Raw genomic sequence first — 13,475 nt, 5'->3', positions numbered from 1 at the left:
CAATCCCTCCCAGCAACAGAGTCTTTTCCAATAAGTCAACTCTTCACATGAGATGGCCAAAGTATTGGAGTTTCAGCTTTAGCATCATTCCCTCCAAAGAAATTCCAGGGCTGATGTCCTTCAGAATGGATTGGTTGGATCTCCTTGCAGTCCAAGGGACTCTCAAGAGTCTTCTCCAACACCACAGTTCAAAAGCATCAATTCTTTGGCGCTCAGCCTTCTTCACAGTCCAACTCTCACATCCATACATGACCACAGGAAAAACCATAGCCTTGACTAGACAGACCTTTGTTGCCAAAGTAATGTCTCTGAAAGCATTTTCTACATCCTATTGGTTGTGGAAGTATTTTCCCTGCAAAGTTGTTGAAACGCTTGAAGAAGTGGTAGTCAGTTGGCGAGAAGTCAAGCGAATGTGGCATATGAAGTACAATTTTGTAGCCCAATTCATTCAGCTTCTGAAGTGTTGATTGTGTGACGTGTGATCAAGTGTTGCTGTGGAGAACTAGGCCCATTCTGTGACCAATACTGGCTGCAGGCTTTGTAGTTTTTGGTGTATCTCATTGATTTGCTGAGCATACTTCTCAGCTGTAATGGTTTTGCTGAGATTCAGAAAGCTGCAATGGATCAGGCCAGCAGCAGACCACCAGTGATCATGACCTTTTTTTGGGTGCAAGTTTTACTTTGGGAAGTGCTTTGGAGCTTCTTCTCCATTCAACCACAGAGCTGATCATCCCCAGCTGCTGTATCAAATCCACTTTTTCACTGTATGTCACAATCTGATCAAGAAATGGTTCACTGCTGCATACAATAAAAGACACTTCAAAACGATTTTTTTGAGTTTCAGTCAGCTCACAAGGCACCCACTTATCAAGCTTTTTCACCTTTCCAATTTGCTTCAAATGTCGAATGACAGTAGAATGGTCAACACCGAGTTCTTGGCAACTTCTTGTGTAGCTGTAAGAGGATCAGCTTTGATGGCTGCTCTCAGTTGGCCACTATCAACTTCCTCTCATCAGCCACTATGCTCCCTCATCTTCAATGCTCTCATCTCCTTTGCAAAACTTCTTGAACTACTACTGCACTGTAAGTTGCTTAGCAGTTCCTGGGCCTAATGAGTTGCTGATGTTGTGAATTGTCTCCACTGCTTTACGACCATGACCCACTTTTGAACTCCAAAAAAAAAAAAATCGCTCAAATTTGCTTTTTGTCAAACATCATTTCTACAGTCTAAAATAAACATGAAATGAACAGCAAGTAATAAGTCATTAGTATAAAAACACATAAAGCAGGAAATGCACATTAAAATGATGTATAACATAACCACTTTTGCTAAAGAATGGATTCCCATATCAAAGGGCAAAGTTCAATAATGCAAATCACAATTACTTTTGCACCAACCTAACAAATATCTGTAGCCTGTGAAACTCCTGTCTTTTCAGACTCTTTGTCTTTCCAGACTATGAGATTTTATCAAATCCCAACCTGTTTCTTTAGCTGTGTTCTTCTATATGTAAAAATATTAAGAGTCCTAGAAACACTTTCAAGTTCAAACCTATAAACTGACATGGCTTTCAACACCTTTCACAGAGTAGCCATTACTTGACCTCCAGCCTTGTTTTACATTAACCCTTACCCTTCATTCCAGGCCTACTACAGATAAAAGGTGTGCAGATTCCTATATTTATGCTTTTTCTTGGAATATCCTCTCTTCCCCACCCTATCCCATCTACCTACTTAAGTTCTAAGACATCAACCACGACATCTTTGGGGCTTCACAACAATTCATTCATTTGTACTATGATTGAAATTTCCCATTCTTTGTCTATCTTTCCCACCTGATGATAATTAAGAGGTCAGAGACAATGTTTTTTTCTGATTTAACCCAAGCTCGGTCATAGTGCAACTAAAAAATCTGCAGAATGGATTAAATAAATGAATGACACATGGCAAGTGTTGGTCAATAATTAAGGCAGTTTAGTAGGAAATATCAAACACCACATCTGTTGACTTCTGTTTGTTCATTTTAGTCCTGGTACTGCAAAAAAGAACCCAAACATGATTAATTTTTGGTGTATCTAGAATAGACGGTACGATGGACTTCTATGAAATACTTCTCTACACTCTTGGGAGAAATTCTGAAAGCACACAGATTAAGTATTCTCATGACTGCACCACACGAATGTAAGGCTACCTGAGTTACCACTGTTTCCTTTGTGAGAGGTTAGGTCAAGGCTAAAATTCCCCTACTAGATCACCAAAAATAATCTTCCCACTTTTCTCTCCAAATAGGAACTTTAAAGATTAAGAATTTGATGACAATAAAGAGACACTGATCACTGTTACCCTTCCTAATTTAATGATCTCTAATCTGAATTCAAACACACCTCAATTGTTCCAACACTTTATCAGGTACAGAAAAACTTTGTATCATTACTATATGTTGCTTTTTGTAAAATACAGCTCTGTCCACCTGAAGTTAAAATTATACATACCTGAAACAGGAGCTGCTTTATTTAACAATCCAACATCTTCCTCAAACTCTGATGCAAACACTGAGGAAGGCAACTTAATTCCACTGGTCTTGAAAAATAAATTATGCAATGGTTAGATTTATTTAGAAATACTTTTGAACTACTAAGAGTTGAAGTGCCCCCCGAATTCACGTCCATCCAGTTCAGAAAGTGACCTGGTTGGAAACAGGTTCCTCATAGATGTAATGAGTTGAGATGAGATGATACTGGATGATGGTGTGTCCTTATAAGGAGGCCATGCAAAGACAATAAGACACACAGGGAGAAAGGCATATGAAGATGGAGGAAGACTGGAGTGCTATGCCTACAGGCAACAGAAAACTAAGGATTGCTGGCAACTACCAGAAATTAGGAGACAGGCATAAAAAGATTCTTCCTGAGGCCCCGAAAAGGAACAACCTTCCAAAAACTTGCTTTCGGACTTCTTGTGACAGAATATATCCCCGTTGTTTTAAGCCACCCAGTGGTAATATGTGGTAATTTGTTACGGCAGTTCTACTAACACAACCATATTCTGTATTGTCTCACTTATACTCCAGTTACCAATTTTGAACATGTATATCCCCATCATGTCAAAAGCAACTTCTCTGTAATACTTCACAAAACTTAATCTAGTATATCACTTCACTTAATCCTATCGACTCCATGAGTTGTCAGCATGTTTTAGTCAAACACAAGCTAAGAAAGGTTAAATGGCATGACTGCCTGAGACTAGTTAAGTGAGGTTTGGAGGATTCAATCCTGGTCTCACAACTCCACTCTTCAAATTTCAAAACAAAATTAGTCTTTTCCTACCTAAACCAGAGGTAACGTCCTCATCTCTGGTATTGGCACAACTTTTCTCTGAATTGGTTGCTTAAATCCTAGGAAGATCATAAATCACTGTTATCCACTCATTGTTTTGAACTTCTGCATACAGTTACTTCATATCTATTTTCTGGGCACCATCTTACTCATGGCTAACCAGGGCACAGATGACAGTTAGATGTTGCTTAATCTACATCTAGTCCAATCTTTTATTCAGTTCAGTCATGTCCGACTCTTTGAGACACCATGAACTGCAGCATGCCAGGCTTCCCTGTCCATCACCAACTCCCCGAGTTTATTCAAACTCATGTCCATTGCATCGGTGATGCCATCCAACCATCTCATCCTCTGTCATCCCCTTCTCCTACCTTTAATCTTTCCCAGCATCAGGGTCTTTTCAAATGAGTCAGTTCTTCACATCAGGTGGCCAAAGTATTGGAATTTCAGCTTCAGCATCAGTCCTTCCAATGAACATTGAGGACTGATTTCCTTTAGTATGGACTGGTTGGATCTCCTTGCAGTCCAAGGGACTCTCAAGAATCTTCTCCAACACCACAGTTCAAAAACATCAATTCTTTGGCACTCAGCTTTCTTTATAGCCCAACTCTCACATCAATACGTGACTACTGGAAAAGCCATAGCTTTGACTAGTCAGATCTTTGTTGGCAAAGCAATGTCTCTGCTTTTTAATATGCTGTCTAGATTGGTCATAACTTTCCTTCCAAGGAATAAGCGTCTTTTAATTTCATGGCTGCAATCACCATCTGCAGTGATTTTGGAGCCCCCAAAAATAAAGTCTGTCACTATTTCCACTGTCTCCCCATCTATCTGCCATGAAGTGATGGGACCAGATGCCATGATCTTCATTTTCTGAATGCTGAATTTTAAGCCAACTTTTTCACTCTTCTCTTTCACTTTCACCAACAGGTCTTTAGTTCTTCGTTTTCTGCCATAAGGGTGGTGTTATCTGCATATCTGAGGTTATTGATATTTCTTCCAGCAATCCTGATTCCAGCTTGTGCTTCTTCCAGCCCAGCATTTCTCATGATGTACTCTGCATATACGTTAAAGGAGCAGGGTGACAATATACAGCCTTGACGGACTCCTTTTCCTATCTGGAACCAGTCTGTTGTTCCATGTCCAGTTCCAACTGTTGCTTCCTGACCTGCATACAGATTTCTCAAGAGGCAGGTCAGGTGGTCTGGTATTCCCATCTCTTTCAGAATTTTCCAGTTTGTTGTAATCCACATAGTCAAAGGCTATTACTGCCAGATTAAAACTCCTTGTCTACTCTATGTGTCCAGATTCCTTACTGTTACTCAGTAATGGAACCTCCACATAAAATCAAGTCCAGTTCCTTACATCATGGACTAATTCAAAGTAATTTATGGAGCACAAATGTGCTAGACACAATGACCCACAATACTACCTCATGTCCCTTCTTTCTGACTGGAATGATCCTACTCTCTTCAACAGACTCCACCCTTTTTAGTGGCCAGCTCAGTTTCTTCATTCTCCATGAAGCTCTTCTTGATTACTGTTCTGGAACATTCCTGTGTCAACTCTCTCATTCTGCACACCGTACAATCTACTTCAACATGGGCTGGCAGATATTTTCTGACTGGTCCCTAAGCTTTAGTTTCATCTTTTCAACTACACAGTTGATAATGTAAGAGTCCCCACAATGTGTTCTCTGCCCATGGACCTCAAAACTGTCCCATCCTTGGTCAAGGAGCAGGCAGGAAGCCAAGATGCACACACTCACTGGCTCACAGACACAGCCTGCTGAAAGCCACTGAAGAGCACGAGTGCCTACGTAGCAAGCTGTCAGGGCTTCTAAAGAGTTTTTCAGGCGCATAAACATGGGCAAAGATCTGGCTTTCTGCTGTAGAATCCTATTTCTTAAAAAATGTACTCAGATATAGTTCACATATTACAGTTCAGCCATTTAAAGTGCATAATTTAATCACTTTGGTACATATTACAATAACTTTTTAAAAACTGTGGTAAAATATGTACTTTTAAGACACTTTGTGATTATCTATCCTTGGACTCTGGGGTTAAAAAGAGGAGGATAACCTTGTGCTTAATGAATTACCTTTGGAGAAAAGAATCATATATATAGAGTTTAGACAGTAATTACATTTTGGATAAAGGCCTGTGACTTTTTTACTGGTTGCAACGATTCTGAATTGCTCTCTGCTGTGACAACACCTACTTTGCTTCATGAAAAAATCAGGGACTGACCACACATTACTAATTTCTTCACTGCCTTTCTGTACTGCTTTACTTTCTGTTTTTAGGGCATAGTCAGTACTCCTGGTTTACTCACTTTGGTTGTTTGTTACACATTACAGTAAGAAACACATAGGACCCATCCATATTTTTGCATCATGCTACTGAAAACCAATGGCACTTGTTTTTCCAACATAATCCACATAGCCTTATAAATATCACTGAAGTGCCCTTCAATAGTCCTATTCTGTTAGAAGAGTTAATTAGATAGTGGTTACTTTTATCCAAAATTAATTAAACAATCTTTTACTGGCCAATACAATTTAGCCGGAAGAATGTTAGGAGTTCACAAAAATACACAGAACTGTACAAAAAAGACCTTCATGACCCAGATAATCACGATGGTGTGATCATTCACCTAGAGCCAGATATCCTGGAATGTGAAGTCAAGTGGGCCTTAGAAAGCATTATTACGAACAAAGCTAGTGGAGGTGATGGAATTCCAGTTGCTATTTCAAATCCTGAAAGATGCTGTGAAAGTGCTGCACTCTCACTTTATGCCAGCAAATATGCCAGCAAATTTGGAAAACTCAGCAGTGGCCACAAGACTGGAAAATGTCAGTTTGCCTTCCAATCCCAAAGAAAGGCAATGCCAAAAAACGCTCACACTACCGCATAATTGCACTCATCTCACACGCTAGTAAAGTAATGCTCAAAATTCTCCAAGCCAGGCTTTAGCAGTACATGAACCGTGAACTTCCAGATGTTCAAGCTGGTTTTAGAAAAGGCAGAAGAACCAGATATCAAATTGCAAACATCTGCTGGATCATCGAAAAAGAAAGAGAGTTCCAGAAAAACATCTATTTCTGCTTTATTGACTATGCCAAAGCCTTTGACTGTGTGGATCACAAGAAACTGTGGAAAATTCTGAATGAGATGGGAATACCAGACCACCTGACCGGCCTCTTGAGAAATTTGTACGCAGGTCAGGAAGCAACAGTTAGAACTGGACATGGAACAACAGACTGGTTCCAAATAGGAAAAGGAGTCCGTCAAGGCTGTATATTGTCACCCTGCTCCTTTAATGTATATGCAGAGTACATCATGAGAAACGCTGGGCTGGAAGAAGCACAAGCTGGAATCAAGATTGCTGGAAGAAATATCAATAACCTTAGATATGCAGATAACACCACCCTTATGGCAGAAAGTGAAGAGGAACTAAAAAGCCTCTTGATGAAAGTGAAAGAGGAGAGTGAAAAAGTTGGCTTAAAGCTCAACATTCAGAAAACGAAGATCATGGCATCTGGTCCCATCACTTCATGGCAGACAGATGGGGAAACAGTGGAAACAGTGTGAGACTTTATTTTCTCCAAAATCACTGCAGATGGTGACTGCAGCCATGAAATTAAAAGATGCTTATTCCTTAGAAGGAAAGTTATGACCAGCTTAGATAGCATATTCAAAAGCAGAGACATTACTTTGCAGGCAAAGGTCCGTCTAGTCAAGGCTATGGTTTTTCCAGTAGTCATGTATGGATGTGAGAATTGGACTGTGAAGAAGGCTGAGTGCCAAAGAATTGATGCTTTTGAACTGTGGTGTTGGAGAAGACTCTTGAGAGTCCCTTGGACTGCAAGGAGATCCAACCAGTCCATTCTGAAGGAGATCAGCCCTGGGATTTTTTTGGAGGGAATGATGCTAAAGCTGAAACTCCAGTACTTTGGCCACCTCATGCGAAGAGTTGACTCACTGGAAAAGACTGTGATGCTGGGAGGGATTGGGGGCAGGAGGAGAAGGGGACGACAGAGGATGAGATGGCTGGATGGCATCACTGACTCGATGGACGTGAGTCTGAGTGAACTCCGGGAGTTGGTGATGGACAGGGAGGCCTGGCATGATGCGATTCATGGGGTTGCAAAGGGTCAGACAAGACTGAGCGACTGAACTGAACTAAGCAAGAAGTATGGACTGGAGGAGCTTATGATCACATCTTCCCCAAGGAAAAAGTCTAGACTATGACAGGACTGGAGAAGAGAAGCAGCGGAAATTGATGCTTTTTGTATCTCTACTTTCTGTCTATAAACCCAATATATTCATCTTTTTTTTTTTAAGTGCCAAAAGTGATATAAAGGTTTAACAAGAAAATTTACTATACACTAGTACTAAATTAAAAAGACGGACTTTCCTGGTAGTATAGTGGGTGAGAATCTGCCTGCCAATGCAGAGGACATGGGTTTGATTCCAGGTCTGGAAGATCCCACCTGCTGTGGGATCAGCTAAGCCTGTGCTTAGAGCCCATGAGCAGCAACTACTGAGCGCAGATTCAGCTCTCTAGCTGACACCATTTCTTTCTTTTTTTTTTTTTTTTTAAGCATATTTTTTTTTTTTTTTTTTTTTTTCTAATTTTATTTTATTTTTAAACTTTACATAATTGTATTAGTTTTGCCAAATATCAAAATGAATCCGCCACAGGTATACATGTGTTCCCCATCCCGAACCCTCCTCCCTCCTCCCTCCCCATACCATCCCTCTGGGCCGTCCCAGTGCACCAGCCCCAAGCATCCAGCATCGTGCATCGAACCTGGACTGGCAACTCGTTTCCTACATGATATTTTACATGTTTCAATGCCATTCTCCCAAATCTTCCCACCATTTCTTGCCTCAAACAGTTACCTTGATTTAAAAGTGGTGGTTTACTCACTCACGGACCCTCACACACACTCACACTTGAATTGCTAAAGAGTCTTACTGAAGTTACTAAAGGCTCTTCTCTCCCATCTCCCCTGTAAGGTGCGCCGAAGGGACTTGTGGGAATGAGCTCCGAGGGCCCAGACGGTTCCTTCAGGTGCTGCAGGTAGTCGTAGTCGTCGTCAAAGAACACTCCATACTTCCTCTGCTCTGCTCGCCTTTCTTCATCTTTTATCTAGGATAATAAACAAAATGGACATAGTAACTACTCCAAGGATAAAACCCAGGAACCTTCCAATGAGCACAGCTTTCAGAACATGGGGCAGATGACCCATGAACACTCTGGCTAATAGGAATGAGACAAAGACTTCTTGACAAACTCAGGAAACACAGGATGCCACATAAAATTAAAATGGAATGAAAACTGTTTCTCCTTCCATTAGATACTTCTGTGCAACAATTCAAGCCAAGAAACACACACACACTATTTTACCATGTCATGTGGAGAATTAAAAGACTAGGGCGCACTGGAAGGTAAGTACAATTTCCTGAATGTATACGCAAAGAAACTTCTCAAGGCATAACACCAATTGGCTTTACAACAAAGCTAAATATGCCTGGGTCCCCCAATACTTCCTTCCACATTACCCACACTTAACAAGTATACTCTGACTGATAATTACCAAATCAACCTTTTAAAAGCTCCCTTGCATTTTCTAAAGCTAACTCATGAGTTTTACATTTCATGAGATGACCAGGAGGCAAAAATACAGTTTGTGGTTATGAAATGCCAATATCTCATGGAAAGCAAAGACTGAGCATATGGTTGTGCCCTAAATAACCCAATAAAGCATTGTTGCTGATGGATTAGTGAATATTTTCCATTACTCTACAAGACTGCTCACTTAAACATCTCCAATAAAAATATTCTCTCAATCAAAATAAACATGCATGATGTTAAAATGAACATATTTACTGAGAATTAAATCACATATTTTGTTTCCCAGAAGATCAGTTATCTGAGAACAGCAGCTGACTAATATAATTAAAAACGATCAACAATCCACCTACAAACTTACTGGCTATAGAACAGGACCTACCTTCTGTGTAGGCAACAGAACCCTCTGGGGTGCAGTCTCGTCTGCTGCTAAAGGATCTCTTTGGCTCCGGTGGACCAGGTGAAAAGACACAGCTTTCTTCTTCTCTATAAAGGGCTTTTTCTTCCTGTGAGGCTTCAAAGAAACAGAATCACAGTAATAAATCAGAACAACAGCAAAAAATAGTTTATATCCCACACAGGCATCTTCAATAAGTTATGGAAAGGATCAACAGATTGTCAAAACCTGCACTTTCAGGGCAGGCAACATCAACTATGTTAAAAAAAAAAAAAAAAGGCAAAACAAAACAAACTACCTTCCTTCAACAAACCTTTTTTGGGAGGTACTCCGTGCCAAACCTAGTTATAGGTGCTGGGAATATAGCAATGGGAAAGTTAAAGTTCCTGTTCTCCACAAGCAAATCACCGAGAACCGGGTTTCAGGTGAAGGCAAGCAAAAGGAAACACAGGGATGGGTAACGACTCAACAGTTACTTTCAAGTGGGGGCTCAGAGAAGGTCCCTCTGAGTCTGAACCAGAATGGTTCACACCACCACAGGATAATCTGAGGAAGAGTTACAAGCAGGAGAAACACTTCCTGTACCAACTATTAATACCATGACACAACAGCTGAAATTGAAATACAAGATTCACCATCGTTCTACCTTCTCGTTTCACTGCACAACCTCGAGTTTCTAAACTGAAAGATCATTCAGTTGAGTAGGCCCAATCTTAGAAGCTCCTCTTCCCCAGAGTAGACAGATGAGCAGACACCTGCCACTGCAACGTCTGGAGAGACGAGCAAACCCCTCTCCGCCTGACGTCACGGAGCACTGGGTGTCGCATCTGTGTGCCTTGTTATAGGTTTTTAGGCCTCTAGGAGGGTAAAGGTTAGGCCATCCTCTTCTGTCTACTCCACAGGCACGCTAGGCCGCAGAAGCCCCACTCTAAACCGCAAACTATGCCCGCGGTGGTGAGGGTGACCCAAACTGGGACAATGGGCCAAAAGCCGCCTGCCTTCACCTTCGGACGTGCCATCCCAGTTCCAGGATGCAGAAGCCGTTGGCTTAGGGGACCCAGCCTGGCCTCTGCCAAACCAGGGCGCCCCAACTCCTACTTACCATGCTTGCAGCCGCGCGGCACTCACGCCAAACAGGGACGACAGCACTCTCCTAGTCGGACGGAAGGTGACAGGGGATCTCCCGAACGCCTCTGGGAATCAGCTCACCTCCCAGTCTTTGCTCCACTCCACACGTGCGGCTCCAGGAACCGGCTGGAAATCACTCAGCAGGCCATGGAAACGGACCAATCGCCGAAAGGCTGAAGGATCACGGCCGGAAATTACGAAAAGCTCACGCCGGCTCAAGGATCGCGAGAAACTATTGGTGGGTGGGGCTGTTTCCACTCCCGGGAGGGCGGGTCTTTTCTGTCCGTAATTAAATCATCTGGGGAAGGGAGTCGTGGGCGCTTGTGCGAGATGAGGCGCGAAAAGGGGTCGCTGTTTATGGGCGAACTTGCTTTTATATCGCCCTCTGCTCAGAACAGAAGCCACGGATCTAGCATCCCCATTGACAGTTGTATTTCCTGCCTATTCCTCGCCGTAAACAAGACAAACAGAACACACAAATAAACTGCACAAAAGAAAGGTGGCCACTCTCCTGGGTCCTCGACGTTTCAAGTTCCCTTTTTGGGTGGGACGCAGAGCTGGTTGCCTTAGCAACGGAGGATCCTCAGTTCAGTCGCTCAGTCGTGTCCTACTCTTTGCGACCCCATGGACTGCAGCACGCCAGGCTTCCCTGTCCATCACCAACTCCCAGAGCTCACTCAAACTCATGTCGATTGAGTCTGTGATGCCATCCAACCATCTCATCCTCTGTCGTCCCCTTCTCCCACCTTCAGTCTTTCCCAACATCAGGGTCTTTTCAAATGAGTCAGTTCTTCACATCAGGTGGCCAAAGTATTGAAGTTTCAACTTCAGCATCAGTCCTTCCAATGAATATTCAGGACTGATTTCCTTTAGGATGGACTGGTTGGATCTCCTTGCAGTCCAAGGGACACTCAAGAGTCTTCTCCAATACCACAGTTCAAAGCATCAGTTGTTCGGTGCTCAGCTTTCTTTATGGTCCAACTCGCACATCCATACATGACTACTGGAAAAACCAAAGCTTTGACTAGACAGACCTTTGTCTGCAAAGTAATGTCTCTGCTTTTTAATATGCTGTCTAGGTTGGTCATAACTTTTCCTCCAAGGAGTAAGCATCTTTTAATTTCATGGCTGCAGTCACCATCTGCAGTGATTTTGGAGCCCCCAAAAATAAAGTCTCTCACTGTTTCCCTTGTTTCCCCATCTATTTGCCATGAAGTGATGGGAGAAGATGCCATGATTTTAGTTTTCTGAATGTTGAGCTTTAAGCCAACTTTTCACTCTGCTCTTTCACTTTCATCAAGAGGCTTTTTAGTTCCTCTTCACTTTCTACCATAAGGGTGGTGTCATCTGCATATCTGAGGTTATTGATATTTTCTCCCGGCAATCTTGAGTCCAGCTTGTGCTTCATCCAGTCCAGCATTTCTCATGAAATGGGGCCTTGCTATTCTAGGCAGCACTTAGGCTTAATCAGGTCATTATTTTCCACTTAATGAACTGTGTTCAAACATCCAGTTAACAACCCTTCCCCCCAACTCTGTTGACAGTCGAGGCATTCAGACTAATATATTCAGAATCTCTTTGGTGTTTGCATACCTTAGCTTAGGAGGTAGAAACTAATGTTTATTCTTTTTCAAGCTATCCCTCAAACATTTGGTCATAGTTTAAGCAAAGGCTATAAGCATATCTACTTAGGGCTTCCCTCTTAGCTCAGTAGGTAAAGAATCTGCCTGCAATGCAGAAGACTAGGGTTTGATTCCTGGGTCGGGAAGATCCCCTGGAGAAAGAAATGGCAACCCACTACAGTATTCATGCCTGGAGAATCCTATGAACAGAGGAGCCTGGCAGACTACAGTCCATGGGATCACAAGAGTCAGGTACAACTTAGCAACTAAACTACCACCACCATATCTACCCATCACCACCACAAGATTTCAGATGGGTGCTGGCCCACTCTCAGAGCTTTTCCTGGGCAAAAGAGGATGGTAGTGTAGTCAAGTTTTATCAGCAGGCCTTTCTTCAAATTTGTATTTCCTCTTCCCAATTTCTGGTGTCTTTCCAAAGTCTAATTTTCCTTGAATTGTGTCTTTATATCCTACCTATGGTGGTGCAATGGTAAAGAACCCGACTGCCAATATAGGAGATGCAAGAGACATGGGTTCCATCCCTGGGTCAGGAATATCCCTTGAAGGAGGAAATGGCAACCCACTCCAGTATTCTTGGCTGGAAAATTTCATGGACAGTAGAGCCTGGCAGGCTATAGTCCATGGGGTCGCAAAGAGTTAGACATATCTGAGCATTACAATTATAAATTTCTATGGAATATTATACTTTTATTACAGTGAAAATTACAGACAATTTAGGATCATAGAACTTGTGTTAGAATAATGCTTTGTAACAGGGATACTATCAATACAGAACACTCCTATGTGCTTCACATTCAATATAATTAAGCTTCATGAGTGAAGGTTTTGTTTTGATCTGTTTTGTTTACTACCTTATCTATCTTCAGGACCTAAAATAGTGCCTGGCGGGTACACTCAATAAATACTTGTTTAAATGAAGTAACATTCTGACACTTTACCTGAATTATCTTAGATCTTCCTGACCATAGCACTATGAAAGAGGTACTATTATAAACACTAAGTCAAAGCAAGTCAAATCAGAATTGGATGGGTTTGCTTGTCTAAAAACATGCATCATTTCCCACTGAAGCACAAATTTCCCCCTATAATATTGAATAATAATAGTAGTATACTTGGTATACTAGCTGAAATTGGTTTCTGGCCTTTGTTTTACTCTTATTGTGTAACCTGGGGCAAGACACCTTCAGTTTACTGACCCGAATGTAAAATGGGATGAGAATATTAACACTTACCCCATGGGATTGTTGTTAAGTGAGAAACCACACGTGAAATGCATGGACCTGTGCATGGCTTGTGATCAGTGCTCCATGAAGGTGAGCAATTGTTCTCAT

At 41.9% G+C, this 13,475-nt stretch overlaps 1 protein-coding gene across 2 annotated transcripts in view; it reads right to left on the bottom strand.

Moving 5' to 3' along the window:
- Positions 1 to 10,665, bottom strand: part of LTV1 (LTV1 ribosome biogenesis factor) — a 32,716-nt gene extending 22,051 nt beyond the window's left edge. For both annotated transcript variants that reach the window (XR_011465398.1, XM_005889086.3), the window contains exons 1-4: positions 10,476 to 10,665; positions 9,359 to 9,490; positions 8,320 to 8,493; positions 2,493 to 2,580 (exon numbers count right to left, since the gene is read on the bottom strand). Coding sequence is in view for 1 of the 2 variants with exons in the window: in XM_005889086.3 (XP_005889148.2) it covers positions 2,493 to 2,580; positions 8,320 to 8,493; positions 9,359 to 9,490; positions 10,476 to 10,478 (397 nt within the window). In the remaining variant the exon portion in view is untranslated. The remainder of the gene's footprint in view (positions 1 to 2,492; positions 2,581 to 8,319; positions 8,494 to 9,358; positions 9,491 to 10,475) is intronic.
- Positions 10,666 to 13,475: the final 2,810 nt, after the last annotated feature.

Source organism: Bos mutus, chromosome 9, assembly GCF_027580195.1.
Source record: "Bos mutus isolate GX-2022 chromosome 9, NWIPB_WYAK_1.1, whole genome shotgun sequence".
Taxonomy (NCBI): Eukaryota; Metazoa; Chordata; class Mammalia; order Artiodactyla; family Bovidae; genus Bos; species Bos mutus.
Note: the sequence above shows the minus strand (reverse complement) of the source record. Positions and strands in the feature narration are given on the sequence as shown.